At 34.6% G+C, this 15399-nt stretch overlaps 1 protein-coding gene across 1 annotated transcript in view; it reads left to right on the plus strand.

The window, feature by feature from the left end:
* The window catches only part of CFAP46 (cilia and flagella associated protein 46), a 68476-nt gene that overhangs the window by 29535 nt on the left and 23542 nt on the right, over positions 1-15399 (plus strand). The window contains exons 23-35 of the mRNA XM_041467351.1: positions 438-569; positions 1909-2074; positions 4839-4923; positions 5031-5169; positions 5682-5865; positions 6279-6442; positions 8030-8249; positions 10270-10371; positions 10754-10921; positions 11267-11415; positions 12833-12931; positions 13195-13324; positions 14220-14366. Of these exons, the coding sequence (XP_041323285.1) occupies positions 438-569; positions 1909-2074; positions 4839-4923; positions 5031-5169; positions 5682-5865; positions 6279-6442; positions 8030-8249; positions 10270-10371; positions 10754-10921; positions 11267-11415; positions 12833-12931; positions 13195-13324; positions 14220-14366 (1885 nt within the window). The remainder of the gene's footprint in view (positions 1-437; positions 570-1908; positions 2075-4838; positions 4924-5030; positions 5170-5681; positions 5866-6278; positions 6443-8029; positions 8250-10269; positions 10372-10753; positions 10922-11266; positions 11416-12832; positions 12932-13194; positions 13325-14219; positions 14367-15399) is intronic.

Genomic DNA, 15399 nt, shown 5'->3' on the forward strand with positions numbered 1-15399 from the left:
GCGTACTTTACCAGACACAAGCATGACAAATCCCAAAACAAAGTATCAAAAATTGTCTCAGTTTCCTGATTTCTGTTTTCAATTGCTTGGTGTATAAGTTCAACTTAGACCTAATATTTTTTTAAATGTACAATAGTGAAAAATAGGGAGAAAATTACAAATTTATGTTAATTCCTTGATGAATAAAGGTAATAGGTTTTTTTACAATCTGATTTCATAGTTATTTTCCATAGAGGTGTATTTTAGTTTATCTTTTCACAAAATATTCTGGTTTTGAAATGTTTTTTAATTTTAAAAAGAAAACTCAATAAAAGGATTTGTAACTTCCTTAGCAAGGGACATCTATAGAGAAGCAACTTGAATACATCATTAATAGGAATTGGTATGATCCTAGCCTGTAAGACTTAGCACTTCTTGAAATATTTGCCTTTATGCAGGCTTGGTAACAAGGTGAGACAGGAAATGTTAAGCATTGCAGCCTGTATACAAGGAAAGATCATAATGGAGAATTTGTCTGGAAGAAAACATCGGCGTGTAGCAGCATCAAAAACCTTTGTTCAGAGTGCCAGGTATGTTTTATGTTGAGAGAAAACTAACATAAAACAGATCTAAAATTTAATTACAGTTTTGGGGATCATCATATTTTCTCCCAAGAGTGATAAAAATCAACATAATTTTGAGTTTAAATCTTTAACAAAGGATTTGACAGATTTTTGCACTTCAATAAATTTATCAACTACTTTCCACATAGCTGACTTTGTACTGTCAGAGAATCATGCCATCCTCAGAAGGGATCTAGTTCAGACTCCTCCTCAAAACAGGGCCAGTCCAGGGCTTTATCCAGTCTGGCTGTGAAAACCTCAAGGAATGGAGACATGCAGCTTCTGTGAATAACCTGCTCCACTGCGTGGTTGTACCCATGGGAGACATTTCTGAACCTTTCTCGTTTTAATTTATGCCTGTTCTTGCTTGTCCTGCCATTCACTGGGAACAGCCTGACTGTTGCTTTTCAATAACTTTATTAGGTTATTTAGAAACTTCTCCTTGTTGAGACTCCCAAAGCCACCTCTTCAAGTAGCCCTCTTGTCAAGGCAAGTGCAGTCCAGTCCCTAGATCATCTCAATGGCCCTTCACTGAGCTCCTTGTGGTTTCTCCATGTCTGGCATGTATTGGGTGGCTGAGAACTGGATATAGCAGTCTAAATGTGATCAAAAGAGTGCTGTCTAGAGGGTGATCATATTGACAGTTTCAAAAAAATGCTTTTTTTAAAACAGTAACTCTATTCAATTGGTGATTACATTGCATCAATCTATAACTTTTCACTAAAATGCCAAGCTTTATTCTCACTCAAATGAGTACTGTGTTATATCACAATCTGGAGGATTATTAACTTTTATTAATTCAAAGTGTCATTTGCAGAAATATGCTCAAAGCAATTTGAATGCAGCTAGTGGCATTTGGTGCATATTCTTGTGTTACAGTGGTACTGTACTAAGCAAAATCCACAGCACAGTAATAATTATGGTGTTTTATTTTTTAATGGTTTTTTAGAATAAGAAATTAACATAATAGGAAGCCAAAAAAGTATATTATTCCAACAAGAACATCTTGAGGAGGTTTCTGCTATTGTTTAAATGAATGCTCTTGAGCTAAGATTATGCAGAAATACAGTAAAATTAATTGTTATCATTAATATGCTACTTATTTATTCCTAGTTCTGCTGAGTGTGTGAAATTGTTTGGTATATAAACACGGAAAATAGCTTTCCTATAGAGCCCTTATGCTAAGTCCTCATCGCTGAGGTGATCCATAGATCAGCTAAACCCAAATGTTCCTAAAAGTAAAATTCTTTATTATATCTAAAGTGTGGCTCTTTTTCCTTATAAAGTTCTACTTCCCTTTCTTCAGGCATGCAGGTGACGCTGGAAATTATTCCCTTGTAATGTTTGCAGCTAGACACTTTTGGAATGCATGTTTTCCTTTGCTAGGCTCACCACATGAGAGAGAACAGTTTAAAGAACCTACCAAAATAATTCTTAAGAATATAATTAAAGCAGAATCTAAAAACAAACAGGTAAGAATTTCTAATAGGTATTGCTTGTTTTTAGCGATTGGTGCTGATGGCAAAGAAACTTCAAGATACCTTTCCTAAGAGGCAAAAGTGACTTATTTGACATAAACACATTTCTGGTTTCTTACCTGCAGTCACATACTCTTGTATTCCATTTGGTGATTCTTTTGGTTTTGGGCAATTGTCAAACTCACAACAGTTTTCTGCAAAGTAATTTGCTGTCTATTTTCACTGTGGTGTTTCACTTCATAAAGCTTACAAAAAAATTTTTTAGAAAATATTCAAAATCCAGGGAAAAAAAAGCCACTTCTGGCAAGTATGATAATACATTTGGAAAATATGACAATAGATACTAAAACACTAACTCAGAAAAAAAAAAAAAGGTTACTGAGTTAAGGTTTCTCCCACATGCAGACTCAAATGTCTTCTACCTGCAAAAGGAAAGTCTTACTTTGCATATCTTCAGGTTTTTAACAGATTGTTTAGGACTTTGGCAGTAGGAAGGAGTCAAAATTTTGACTATGCTGGGAATTTGTGATAAAACTAAATACTTGTTGATTATGAACAGCATGTATATTCCAAAGAAGTCATCCTCTTGAAACAGTATGCAGGTGATGTGTGTCATAACACATCTCACCAGGTGGAATTTCTTCTGCACACTGAAACTTCCATGCACATACAACTTTTCTTACTTCAAAACTCCATGGAGCTTATCCACTTCTCTTTCTAAATTTGATTTACATGTCAATGGAGCTGCTGTGAGTTTTCCTGTACATTTCCATGGTCACAATTTTTGATGACTTTTGCATCCAAGCTTAGTGGTACAAATATGAGTCTGCATCTCAGATCATCAAGCGAGATAATACAAGAATAGAAACCTTTATTTTAATTTCTATTTTAATTTTAATATAATTTATTTTAAAATCAAGCCATGTATGAATCACAAATAATCAGTGATGATGACTGGCCTGCTTATTCTGGGTGTGTAGGAGCTGATGGGTACAATGTGTACTTGGAAGCACAGTGATAATTGTGAGTTTAATGGAACTTTGACAATGTTTAGATACATAACAGTAATTGCCCATAGACACAGTCCTAAACTTTTTTATTTGTGGAGATACATTTAAAACTAGTAAAAAGGAAGACTTCATTATGTGTATATAGTTAACTCTCCACCACAGCATAATTTCAGAGTGAATCCTTAATAAGTAGTATTAAAAAGTAATACTGTAATTCACTTTGCTTTTTGTAGGTAATGAAAATTTAGTTACAGGTAGCATAGGTATTTTTATGTCTGCAAATGTTAGTAATTCTTATGAGTTAGAAGTGAGTAACTTATGATAGCAGTTAGGGGAAAAAACTCCTGTTAACAGAGTGCTTTATATTTGATTATTTCTGGAGTTACTGAGTTTTTAAAATACATATACACTGTAGTAACTATTGTGAGGGGCAGGAACTGATTTCCAGTGATCCTTGACCAGGATAACTAGTCAATTTTTAAATGCAGTCACTTCTGGAGAAGGATCTACCAGCAGATGTCCAGATTTTCATCTACCAGTACTCCTAAATCCTTCACCACAGGACTGCTCTTGTTTCATCCCCTGGGCTGCACTGATACTGGGGTTTGCTGTGACTCAGGTGGAGGACCTTGCACTTGATCTTGTTGAACTTCTAAAGGTTGCCTTGGCCCCACTCATTGAGCCTGCCAATCCCTTTCCTCTCATCAACCAACCACCCCACCCACCTCGGTGTCCTCAGCAGATTTGCCAGGGGTGCACTCAATCCCCTTGACTATGTCAGCAATGAAGATTTGAACAATACCGGTTCCAGTATCCCTGGTATTGGTATCCCTTGAGGTATACCACTTGTAACTGGTTTCCTCTCGACACTGAGCCGTTTGGACATTGAGCCAGTGACTGAAATTCTTATCCATCGAACAGTTCATCCATCACACTTTTATCTTCTATTCTATCTGAGTTGTCCAACTCAGTAGCAGCAAGGTTACAGACCACCATATCAAAGGCCTTACAGAAATCCAAGTGGATGACATCTGTAGTTCGTGTCCATTGGTGCAGCTAGTCCATTGTAGAAGGCCAGTAAATTAGACAAACTTTGTGCCTTCATGGAAGTAAATGCTGATTACACCAAATCTGATAAATCTTTGATGATGCTGTTGTAATACTTACCCAAATGTGGCTACAGCTTAGTTAACTTCTTAGCATCATCCTACATGTATTTGATGGTTAGTGTGTCATATATGAATCTATTTGAGAAACAAGACAGTGAATTTCTCTTTGAAAAGGAAGAACTGTGCTGTAGAGGAGAGGGAAACAGCAAGTCTTTGACCCTTGGGTTAGATTTGTGATAGTCAAATTTTCACAGGTGAAGAGTGGAGCCAGCTGTAGGCAGGCGTGTAGGCAGACAGCTCTGTAGGATCTCTACCAACCTCAGCTACTCTGTGACTCTCTGAGAGTATTCTGGATTATATGTTATTTAATGAGTGTAAGCAATTTAATATTACTAAGTCTGATTATTTTTTATTGGGTTTGTAGTATAGGACTCACTCTGGAGTAATGCTTGTGGCTTTAATCTGGTCAAGAAACTATTTAAGTTACAGGTTACTATTCATATCAATGATATGGACTGGTTCACAGCCAAAACAAAAGATCAATAACTTAGAGATATATGTTAACTGAAAGACAAAGGGGTTTTTTTGTGTCTTGTCTTGTTTTTTGTTTTGTTGTTTTGTTTTTGTTTTTTTTTTAAGGAAAAGAAAGATACATGTCCTTTACATCAGTGGATTACAAAGGATTTTCAAAATATTGGGGTATCAGTTGGATGCTTTCCCCCAGGCATGTTCTTCCTTCTGTTGATCTGGTAATAAAAGAAAACCCAGTATTTTGTAATCATTATTCTGATTCTGCAGTATATTAATAAATAATTTGAATATACTTCAAAGGTGCTGAGGAAGATCTGACATTAAGAACCTCCTTATATGGTCTATTATTCCACATCTATGCTGATAAAGCTGACTGGGAGACAGCACTAAAACTCCTGGATGAAGCTATTCAAGTTTTGCCTCAGACAAGACATAAACTGTAAGCTGGTTGACTTATTTTTATTAAAATAAGCATTTTAAGAAGTATAAAACTTTTGAGTATTTCTTATTTTATATGCATTGGGAAAGTATTATGATTACTTTTAAGTAGCCTGTCTTTACAACACAAAACATTCTTGTCTCTTTTCCATGAAAAAGGCACACATAGGCAGTGCTTCCTATCCTTAATCTACTAATAATATTAGTAAATTTAATTCTTTTAAAACGTATATAAAAGTAGTATCTTACTTCCCAAGGAAATAGATGCATGAAATGTGGCTATATAGCAGAAGCTTTAGTTTTCCTAACTGCAAACCCGTCTTCATTAAATGGAAACAAAATTATCTAGGGTACTGTTTATATAATCTTGTCTGAGTTGGTTTCATGCCCTTTTATGCCAGTTTATAAGCTTTGCATTCTTTGTACTATACAGATATGAACTAGTTTTACTCACAAAGTGACTGTACAGGTACAGATGCAAGTAATTTGTAGTTTGTTTGATCTTTTTTCTAGCCTGATTTTCAAACTTATGGCTACAGTGAGGGCAGGATCAGGATGCAAGTTTATGATGGCCATTCAGAAAACCAGTCAAGAAGGTGAAGATTACTTGTCACAGATATGGCGACACTTGGTTACAGTCTCCAGAAGTACTGTTGGACAGTTAAGCTGTTTTCAAAATGCGATGGTTGCTTTGCAGGTTTGTCAGTTCTTACTGTTTGTTCCCATGCTGATACAGTGATGTTTCTCAAGTGATTCATAGGACTGCAAGTTCCTGAATGGGTAGGGGAGCCATCTACTTGACCATTGCTTTTTATAATTTTGAGATTACTCTTCAGTAGGAAAACTCTCTATGGTTGTATCTTTATATCCAGTAAAATTTTAGTTGAGTTCTGCCAAGGAAAAATGTTTAAGAGTAGCAAGTGGTTTTAATGAAATGAAGGTTTAATCAGTGGTGGAGTTTCATGTTACATTCTGTTTATCATAATTCTGATTATGTGATGCCAATAAAACTGCTTTTGCTTCTGTTAAGACTACATGAAACTTCAGAATATAATTTTGATGGTTTACAGAAACAAATACAAATTAACTCCTCCTTTATTACTTTTATAGAAACAAGAAAATGAATGGCAGAGAGTTGATTACCTGATGGAATTTGCTGAATGCTTATATTGTAATCAGTTTCCCCTTAATGATGCTATTAAACCTCTGGAGTGGGCAGTAGATCTCCTGCTTGGTATGAAATTCCCTTTGCAATCCTCAGAAGAGGAAGGTATGTAATGGGTCTTTCTCCTTCAGAGCAATTTCTCAGCAGGAAACACAAGTGAGATTTTAGATTTGCAGCTTATTATCAAAAGGAATGGAACAAGCTTGCTTGTATTTTCTCATGCACTTACTGTCATTTATTCAATGCAAGTTCAGTTTATCTGTGAATTCTGTGTTATGTGATGGAGAATTACCCTCAGTCCTTTGATATAGTAAGATACTGCTCCCCTCTGGCATAGGGATTCCTGAGAGGTGAGATGTTACCAGAAAGCAGTGCTGGACAGTTTGTTTCAAGTGAGTTCTCATGGAGTAACAGAAGGAAACTGAAGGAAACAGTTTCTATGCCAAGATTTGGGTACCTAAGTCCATTACCCTTTCCTTGGCTTTATCTTAGCATTAATTTTTCAAAAATGACTTTCAAAGGATGTATGGCTTCAACTACTTTGTAACTGTAAAAATTCTTTGCTCCTTTCAAACAAATATCCACTTGTACTGGTATGATCTTAGTGACCTATTCTGTTAAGATACCCCAATATTCATTTGGGAAAAAAAGTATCTGATTTCTAGAACCCATACTGTCCTGTGTGGCATTAATGAACATCTGCTCTGCTGGGTTTTTATGTGTGGATAGATGACATGGATCAGACAAGTACTTCTGGTGTTTTCATTGAGAAAGATAAATATGCAGTGTCTCTATCACACAGTTGATTAGTAACAGTAACAACCTTGTGTTCATACTTTTCTGTTACTGATTTTGTTGGGGTTTTTTTACAGTCCTATAGTGATTTAAGTTTTCATAGAATTCACAGAAGTCACAGAATAAGGAGGTTGGAAGAGACCTTCAAGATCATTGAGTCCAGCCCAGCCCCAAGACCCACCCCTCCAACCATTCCAGGTCCCTCTGCAGAGCCCTCGTACCTTCCAACAGATCAACACACGATCCCAGCTTAGTGTCAACCAAAAACTTACTGATGAAAGACTCAATCCCCCCATCCATGTCATCAATAAAAATATTGAACAGAGCTGGCCCCAGCGCAGAGCTCTGAGGGGCACCACTGGTGCCGGCTGCCAGCTGGATGCAGCACCACTTACCACCACCCTCTAGACCCAGCCATCCAGCCAGTTCTGAACCCAGCACAGAGTGTTATTAGTTCTGTAATCCACTCCCTTTCACTTGCTTTTGATTACTATCCTTACACCACTTCAGTTTCAAGAAAATCTTTGCAAAGCTCTTAATGGAAACTCAAGTAATATAATAAGCAAAATTAGATCAAAATATTAAACAGCCCAGGCTGGAAGGAACCTCAAAAGATCATCTGGTCCAGCCTTTTGCAGATTTAATTTGTCTATCAGGTTTACATCATTTATTATACAGGACTGTTACATTGTCGATTAAAAACATGGTACAAGTAGCATTCCATCACTTTAACAAGAACATCTTTAGCAGATAGATTTCCATTTTTGTTTTTTTCCCCTAAATATTTTCATTTTCAATTCAGAAATTTTAACTTTTAAACACATTTTTACAGTGCTGTCACTGTAAGCACATGTTTGTTGGTTTTGGTTTTTTTTTTTGTTTTTTTTTTTTTCACAGAAAGCAATGCTATATCAAAATTGTTGCCTACAGAAAATGCTAAGATGGACAATGGAGCAAATGGTACCATGTCCCAAATGAATTTGGAAGATTTGAGTAATATTAAACAACTGGAAGCTTTGTTTAGAGCCCAAACATTAATGGCTTTATTTTCTGGTCATGGTTCTTCTTTTCATCAGCAGCACTGTTTGATGGCATATGCCTCTATCATCCGTATCTGGCAGGTGAGATCATATGAGATTATATGTTGTGTTGTGTTATAATAATGTGGCCAGTATATTTCACATTTCCTTGTGTAATTATGGTAGCAGCTACTCATTTGGTGTTTCACTTTGCCCTTAGAGTTTTCTGGTTTTTTTTCTGGTGCAGTTAGTGTATTTTTTCAGGTTTAAGGATTAAACAAGAAAATTGTTTCTCTCAGGAAAATGGAGAGGAGACACTAAAGATAAAAGCAGTGGGCCATTTTTTCTCAGGAGTCCATTCATATGTTATGTGCAATAGGTTCTCAAATTTTGTATTTTTAATTTGTTAAGGAATCTCAGTAGTGGCAGAATACATACTGAAGCTATTTCTAGCAGTTCTGAAGGTGGACCTTCATGAAATTGAATCAAAAGGACTTTCATTTGACTGAAAGGGATTGTAGAGGCTGGCAGTGTTCACTGATTGATTTCTCTAATTACTTTTTCATAGTTAAAGCATTTCAAATCAATCAAATTACTTCTCATAGACATGCCCAATTGAAATGGCTGCTCAGAATCACAGCAATGATCATAGGAAAACAATTATATGTTAAATAATGTAAATATTTGAAGGGACTAAATATGTACTTGATAAAAGTAATGCAACAAATCATTACAGGAACTGTCTCATATGGGACCTACCAAGTAGATTGGTAAGCTATGGCTTGTGTATAATTTATTCCAATTAGAAGTGAAAGCCTGCAATTTGTTACCACTTACTTGTGATAATTATGAGCAAGAATTTAAAATAAAATAAAAATCAGTTTAACATGTGATGTGAGACAGGAATTTGCAAAATAAAAATGGAATATTGATGTTTTCTGATTTACACAAGCATAGCTTTTAATATCCAGCACTTGACTGTGCACCTTACTAGGGAAAAAAAACTACCTGAAGAGAGTACTACTGTTTGAATAAGCTATTAAAACTAAAACTTAGAGTTGATGCTGCCATCAATGCTGGTTGTAAGATAATGATAGCAATTCTAAGAATCATATTTACAGCTGAACAGTTTTGTGAGAAAAGAAATAACCATGTGGTATTAAAGGAATTAAAGTACTACAGGATACCTTGTTTTGGCTTTACAAAGTAAAGCAGACTTGACTGCAGACACCCACTTGAGGGCAGGCTCTTTAGTGTTAGGACTCCATAAATAACCCAGTGGAAGATCTTAAAATATTCTCTGAAAAAATCAGCTGCCTCTGACTTTTTAAAGATGATGTTTTAAAAATTTTTAAAGATGAAATTTAATTTGTTTTGAGTATCCAGCATTATTTTTTGATTCATATTTTGTATTCCACTCTTGATTCCCCCAGGAAAACATATTAGTCTGCTCAAATTAATGTGGCTTTTGGGTTTTTTTGTTGTTGTTGTTTGGTTGGTTTTTTGTTTGCTTGTTTTTTGTTTTGTTTGTTGTTGGGGTTTTTTTGTTTCTTTTTTATTTTAGGCAAGATTAGAATCTGTGCTCTTGCTTGTACAGAGAAAGTTTTCATTTATTCTTTTGTATGTGTAAATATTTAGCAATTTCTTTTATATAATATTCGGTAGCAGCATTGTAAAAGACTGACCCAGAAAGAGTACAGAGTGACTCTGCTGTCTTGCAGATTACTTCCTTATAAAATTCATCCCTTGTAGAAAATTAAGCCAGTTAGACTAATGGTTTGGAAAATAAAAAAAGAATTGCATTTGCAACCATATAGCTTAAAGAAAGGTAGCAGTAGTATTTATCCCAGGGATGATCTTGTCTTTTGACAGTTCTGCTGTTTAATTGCATTGCCGTGAACGTCCTAAATGCTTGTACAAAAAATTCAAGCATCTGGGAGTCTTTAAAATTGTTATTTTACTGAAGAAAACTATTTTGCAAGCAGCCTATGATATGTGACAATTGTTAATAGCTGTAGACAGTGACTTGCAGTGGGTAATAACTATTACTGGAAACTGAGATTATTATTGTTATTAATATTGCAAATTGAATTTAAATAACTGTAATTATTTGATAATCTAGGTGTCATTGTCAGCATTCTCGAAGACTTCACAACCTACAAGTACTCAGAATGTGCAGTCAAAAACTCCTAAAAAAGACAAGGACAAAAAGAGAGAGAAACAAGTAAGACCCACTTTTCTGTGGAATTAAAACAACCCTCTCCTTCTTAGAGATATTTCCCTGGGCTCATAAATAGTTCAGATGCTTTAATGTACCAACTCTCATAACCTGGGAAGAATTTCTCGGTGAATCTGTGGATCATTCCTTTGCTCTTGATCACAGTCTCGACAGATCATGAATTTACAAATACTTTTTCTTTCGTTTGTTGCCTTTGTCAAGATGCTGCTGTTTTGTAAAACCCACAGTCTATAGAGATCCAAAAATCATCCCAAATCTGAGAAAACGTCAAAGGACATTAAGCAAATGTGTTCATTTTTTTAGCTGAATATTTAATACCAATAGGATTGTTAATTTGATCTCATAAGTGTTCCTGTTTTTATTATAGGTTGACGTTCCTGTTTCAAAGGAGAAGCCTAAAGAGAAAGAATCAGTTGATGCCTTACCAGCAAGTGTGGAAGAATGGGCCCAGTATGACTGTCCAAATGAAATCAGAGATACTTTTAAACAGAAAACAAATAGTTATGGTATTCACTGGGATAATTTCCCAAAACCTGTAAGTATACTCCTCTAGAGCATTTACTATTTAGGAGAAAATCAGTATTGGAAAATGGCTTTATTTTAGTTTTTTTCTGTGTATTTTCAGACAGCTGTCCCAAATACTTTTGTATTGTAGTATTCATTAATACTTGGAGGTGTTAGCCTGTCCTCTGCATGCTGAAATGAAGCTAACTTAGAGAAGACATTTGCCAATTTTCTGTGTACCTTGCTGTACTTTCAGCAAGAAACTTTGTGTCTTTTTTCAGGTTTATTTTGGAACTGAAGATGTAATCATTAATTTAAAATTTATTTGCTACAAAATGATGTTTATACTGACTGAATTAAAAAAATTTCTTTTCAGACTTGCACTTTGTATTTTATGGACCTTTTATCAAAAGAACTACAAAAAATTTTTTGCCCCCACTTGATTCTTCCAGTCTTTCAGCTAGCCGAAGTTATTGCTAATGAAGTTCTGGAATGTAGAAGTCTCTCTGATCTCTATCACCTTCGGTTTGTATCCTTTATTTATTTTAAATAAAAGAGAAACTGAATGGAGTGGACATTCCATTAATATTTCACCAAGTAGTAACAAGAATTTTTTGTGACTTACTGTTTTATATTTGTAATGGATTTTTATTTATTTTCCTTTCTTTTTTTATGCATTTTAATAGAGTGTCAGTGAATAGGTTGGTGGAATTAAAGCCACTAAATTTATTTGTTACAAAAAATTATCTCCCATGTGGAAGGCATATGAGATTATGAAGCCACGCCACTTTCACGTGAAAAATTTTTGAAATGCCTTATTGTCATCTAACTGCAAAGAGCAAAGTCAAAAAAGGTTTCTATGAAACTCTTATCTATTAAGTATTCAAAAGGCAAACTTCCTATTTGCATCAAAAATAAGTTCTCCACCATAAGGGCACAAAGAAGTTCCCCTTGTAAGTGCATTTTAGGAGAGATTTGTCTTTGTGACCAAAATTATGTTATTTTTTGTGGATGATAATGCCTAAAAGTTGTGATTTAAATGTATTTAATATGCATGCAATTGAAAATTCTTGCTGTTTTAGTTAAAGCATTTTATCATGCTTTTTTGATAGGTATTAAATAATGTTTGCTTAATAAGTAACAGTCATAAGCAATAATTGTTTGCTTATTTTCTGATGGTTTGTGAAATACCACATAACAAATCTTTAAAATGCCTGATGCTGATCCCAGCGAGCAGAATAGATATTCATGTATACAAATATATGTGTTTCTCTGCCAATTGATTACTGAGTTCCTCTCTTACAAGACTAAAAGGGACTTTCTGGTAGGAAATTATTTTCAGCCAAGATTTGCCAGACACATTTTTTTTTGTTGATTCCTCAAGACTTGTGTTTATTTCATGGTATTTTACATATATGTATGACCTGATGTCTGTATATGATTAGACAGATGTGTAGGAATACATTTCTCTTTAATCAGGACAGAAAAGTAGGTTAGCACAGACACATCGAGGGGCAGGGTGGAGGTGGTTGCATGCTGTTGTGAGACCATAAAAATATTTTCATACTTTTAGTACATAATTTCTGCCATTAAGCTGGAGTGATACAGGTTTGATGGACTAGACTGGGGCTACTGGAGGATGTCCCATCCTGGAAGTGTTCCAGGTCAGACTGCATGCAAGGGCATCTTTCACAAAGATCATCTGAAGAGATCTTTAGAAGTTCCTTCCAGCCCAAACCATTCTTTGATTCTGTGACCTCTATCCATGGGTAATTTTCCATACTTTTATTTACAATCTTTGTTATTGCCAGCATTAATCAAGATACAAGAAGGTAGGATTGACAAATGGGGAATATGTGCTATGTATGTATAATGTGCTTCTATGAAGTAACATATGAAGGATCCAGATTGTTTCTTAAACATTTCTTCTTTTTGTTTGTAGAATTGCCCTGATATGCTCAGATTTAAAACTGAGTCAGGCCTCTGTGTATCACGAGAAAGCTGCTGGAGAAGTATACATCAGTGAATTAGAACAAGCAATGTATGTATTTTCACTGCCGAGGCGGTATTTATTTGGGACTGTTTTCCCTACGGTTGATAAAAGTGTTGTTAGGGAAAAATAGTAAAAAAAATTATCTCAGAATACACCTTTGGTATATTAGCTATGCCTTAAAATTTTGTGCATGTTTGGTTCATGTTTATCTACAGAGTAGTATATGGTAAAGATTCCTAACACACTAATACTTTGTTATTAAATTATTTTTCAAATATAATTGAGTTCACCTTTTTGTTCTTGTGATTTAGGTGTAGGCAAGAGATTGCACTGAAAAAAGAAAAAAATGTATGCATGAAGACAGAAAAAAGAAAAGTACAGTTTGAAAATGCTCAGCTTAATGGTAGTAGGAATGAGAATATCCTTACTTCAAGTGAAAAGGTTTTTATTTCTACTTCAGTTTCTATACTAAGCTCCTCTTTCCCTTTTTTTTAATGCACTTGTAGTTTGTTTTTAGATAATGCTTGAGAAATACATGAACACAAAAAATAATTAAAAATGCATGCTGCCTAAATTCTGCTAGCAATCATCTGAAGCTGAGGTTTGCCTGGCATATTATTTATATCGAGGAGAAACAAGATTGGAATCTTTATTCATACAAAGTAAAGCTTCCTTCTTACAAATGGATCTGGGGACTAATGCAAATGGATTAAAAAGACTGAGACGCAAAAAAGATACTCTATTCACTCTTGGTCTTGTTTTTTCTCTTCTTTCTCCATTACATCAGCATGTACTGTTTTGCTTCTGCTTACATATTGTTTTAAGTATTTCAGCTCTGTCTTTCCTATCTCTTTTTTAGGCAGATAATTGCCTTACTGATTTCCTTAACACTTACCTCCACTTTGCTCTTTATTATGGCAATGCTGTCTGGGTTGTCATCACAGCGTTTTGTTTTCTTTGTGTATTTTTTCCATATTTGTGCATTGTTTTTCTAACTACTAATCCCTCTCAAGTCACCTCTTTTAGCTCCTGTAAATAGTATTCCTCTTTTAGTTTTAGTTATTACCAAAAATCAACTTTGTGACAGCAGCATATCTGAAGTAGTTAATCTGTCATACAGTTAGATTAAATAGTATCTACTTACTAGTTCAATGCCTTTTGAGGATTGTAAAACCCAAATCTCCTAAACTACCTTTTGTTCTTGTAATATAATATTAAATTTTGAAGTTAGAAAATACAAATACAGCTGAGGTGCGGGATATCATAGTTAACAACTTGTATTCTGTCTAGTTTTTTTGACATTTATGAAGATGTAATGCTTCTTTAATTTTTTCAGGGTTTTGAGGTAAATGTAGTAACAGGAAAAGGACTGAGTGCACTTTCCTTCCCTCACTTGTGGGTTGAAAAAGCTGAAGTACTAATTCAGCTAGGCTTGTATCAGCCAGCAAGGCTTCTGCTTTCAGAGGCCCATGCTGCAACTCAGGTACAGTACAAATTAAGTAGAAAAAGAAACACTAATAACATGTGTAGGGAAAATGCAGTTATTCGTCAGAATAATAATAATCAAACTGCAAAGCCAAGCCTTCTCTCTCTTATTATATTTCAATATATATAATATGTACATTTAAATACATGCCATTTCAGTCCAACTTTATGGGAGTTGTCTGAAGGTTATATAAATTTCTGAAGTAGTGTCAGCATCTCTGTCTGCTTTGCAGTGGCCTTGGAAGATATAGGTATATTTCATCCTTGTTTGTTTAAATAGGTGGGAAAAGTTCAAGGTTTGTTCAGGAGAGAGAGAGCATTTGGCCCCATTTTCTCAATATTTTAATCATCTGAAAGTCTGATTATTCAATTTTGATCTTCATTATGGATTTACAACAATGTTTTGATAAAACTGAAATTATTTCCTAGAATTCTGGCAGATCTGAAATAAGTGTCCATATGTTCCACCTAACAGATCTGCATCATCTCATTATTATGAAGGATTATACCTTGCAGATATTTTCTCTATATCTAACATTTTCCTCTTTAGCCCTGTGCTTCATTATAAAACTTTTTGAAATATAGTTATTGTAGTAAAACCTTTACTTAAAAAAATGTAATTGATATCCCATTATTTTGTGTAATATTTTTTTGTCCTGTAAGAAAACATGGCCTATGTAAATTTAGTACAATCATGAATACTTTGAATAATAATATATGAATGATATTCATGAATAATACATTCCCCTTTATAAAGCATTAATTAAACATTGTATATTGAGGGAAGTTCAAAATACATTAGGGAGGACAGTAATTTTAATTATGTAATTCATCAATAGTATCCTGTATGTCTGTAGGCTAGTATACAAATATTATACAGTATTTGTTCCTTGTACAGGACTATTTATATAGATTGTAACTAGTGTAAAGCAACATTGTGAGTTCACTGGATCTCTAGTGTATCTGTACAGTTGACAAAAAAAATCTTTCGTCATCACATTTCTTCATCAGACGCTGACAAACATACTAAA

This window comes from Pyrgilauda ruficollis, unplaced genomic scaffold, assembly GCF_017590135.1.
Source record: "Pyrgilauda ruficollis isolate IOZ18807 unplaced genomic scaffold, ASM1759013v1 scaffold207, whole genome shotgun sequence".
Classification (NCBI taxonomy): Eukaryota; Metazoa; Chordata; class Aves; order Passeriformes; family Passeridae; genus Pyrgilauda; species Pyrgilauda ruficollis.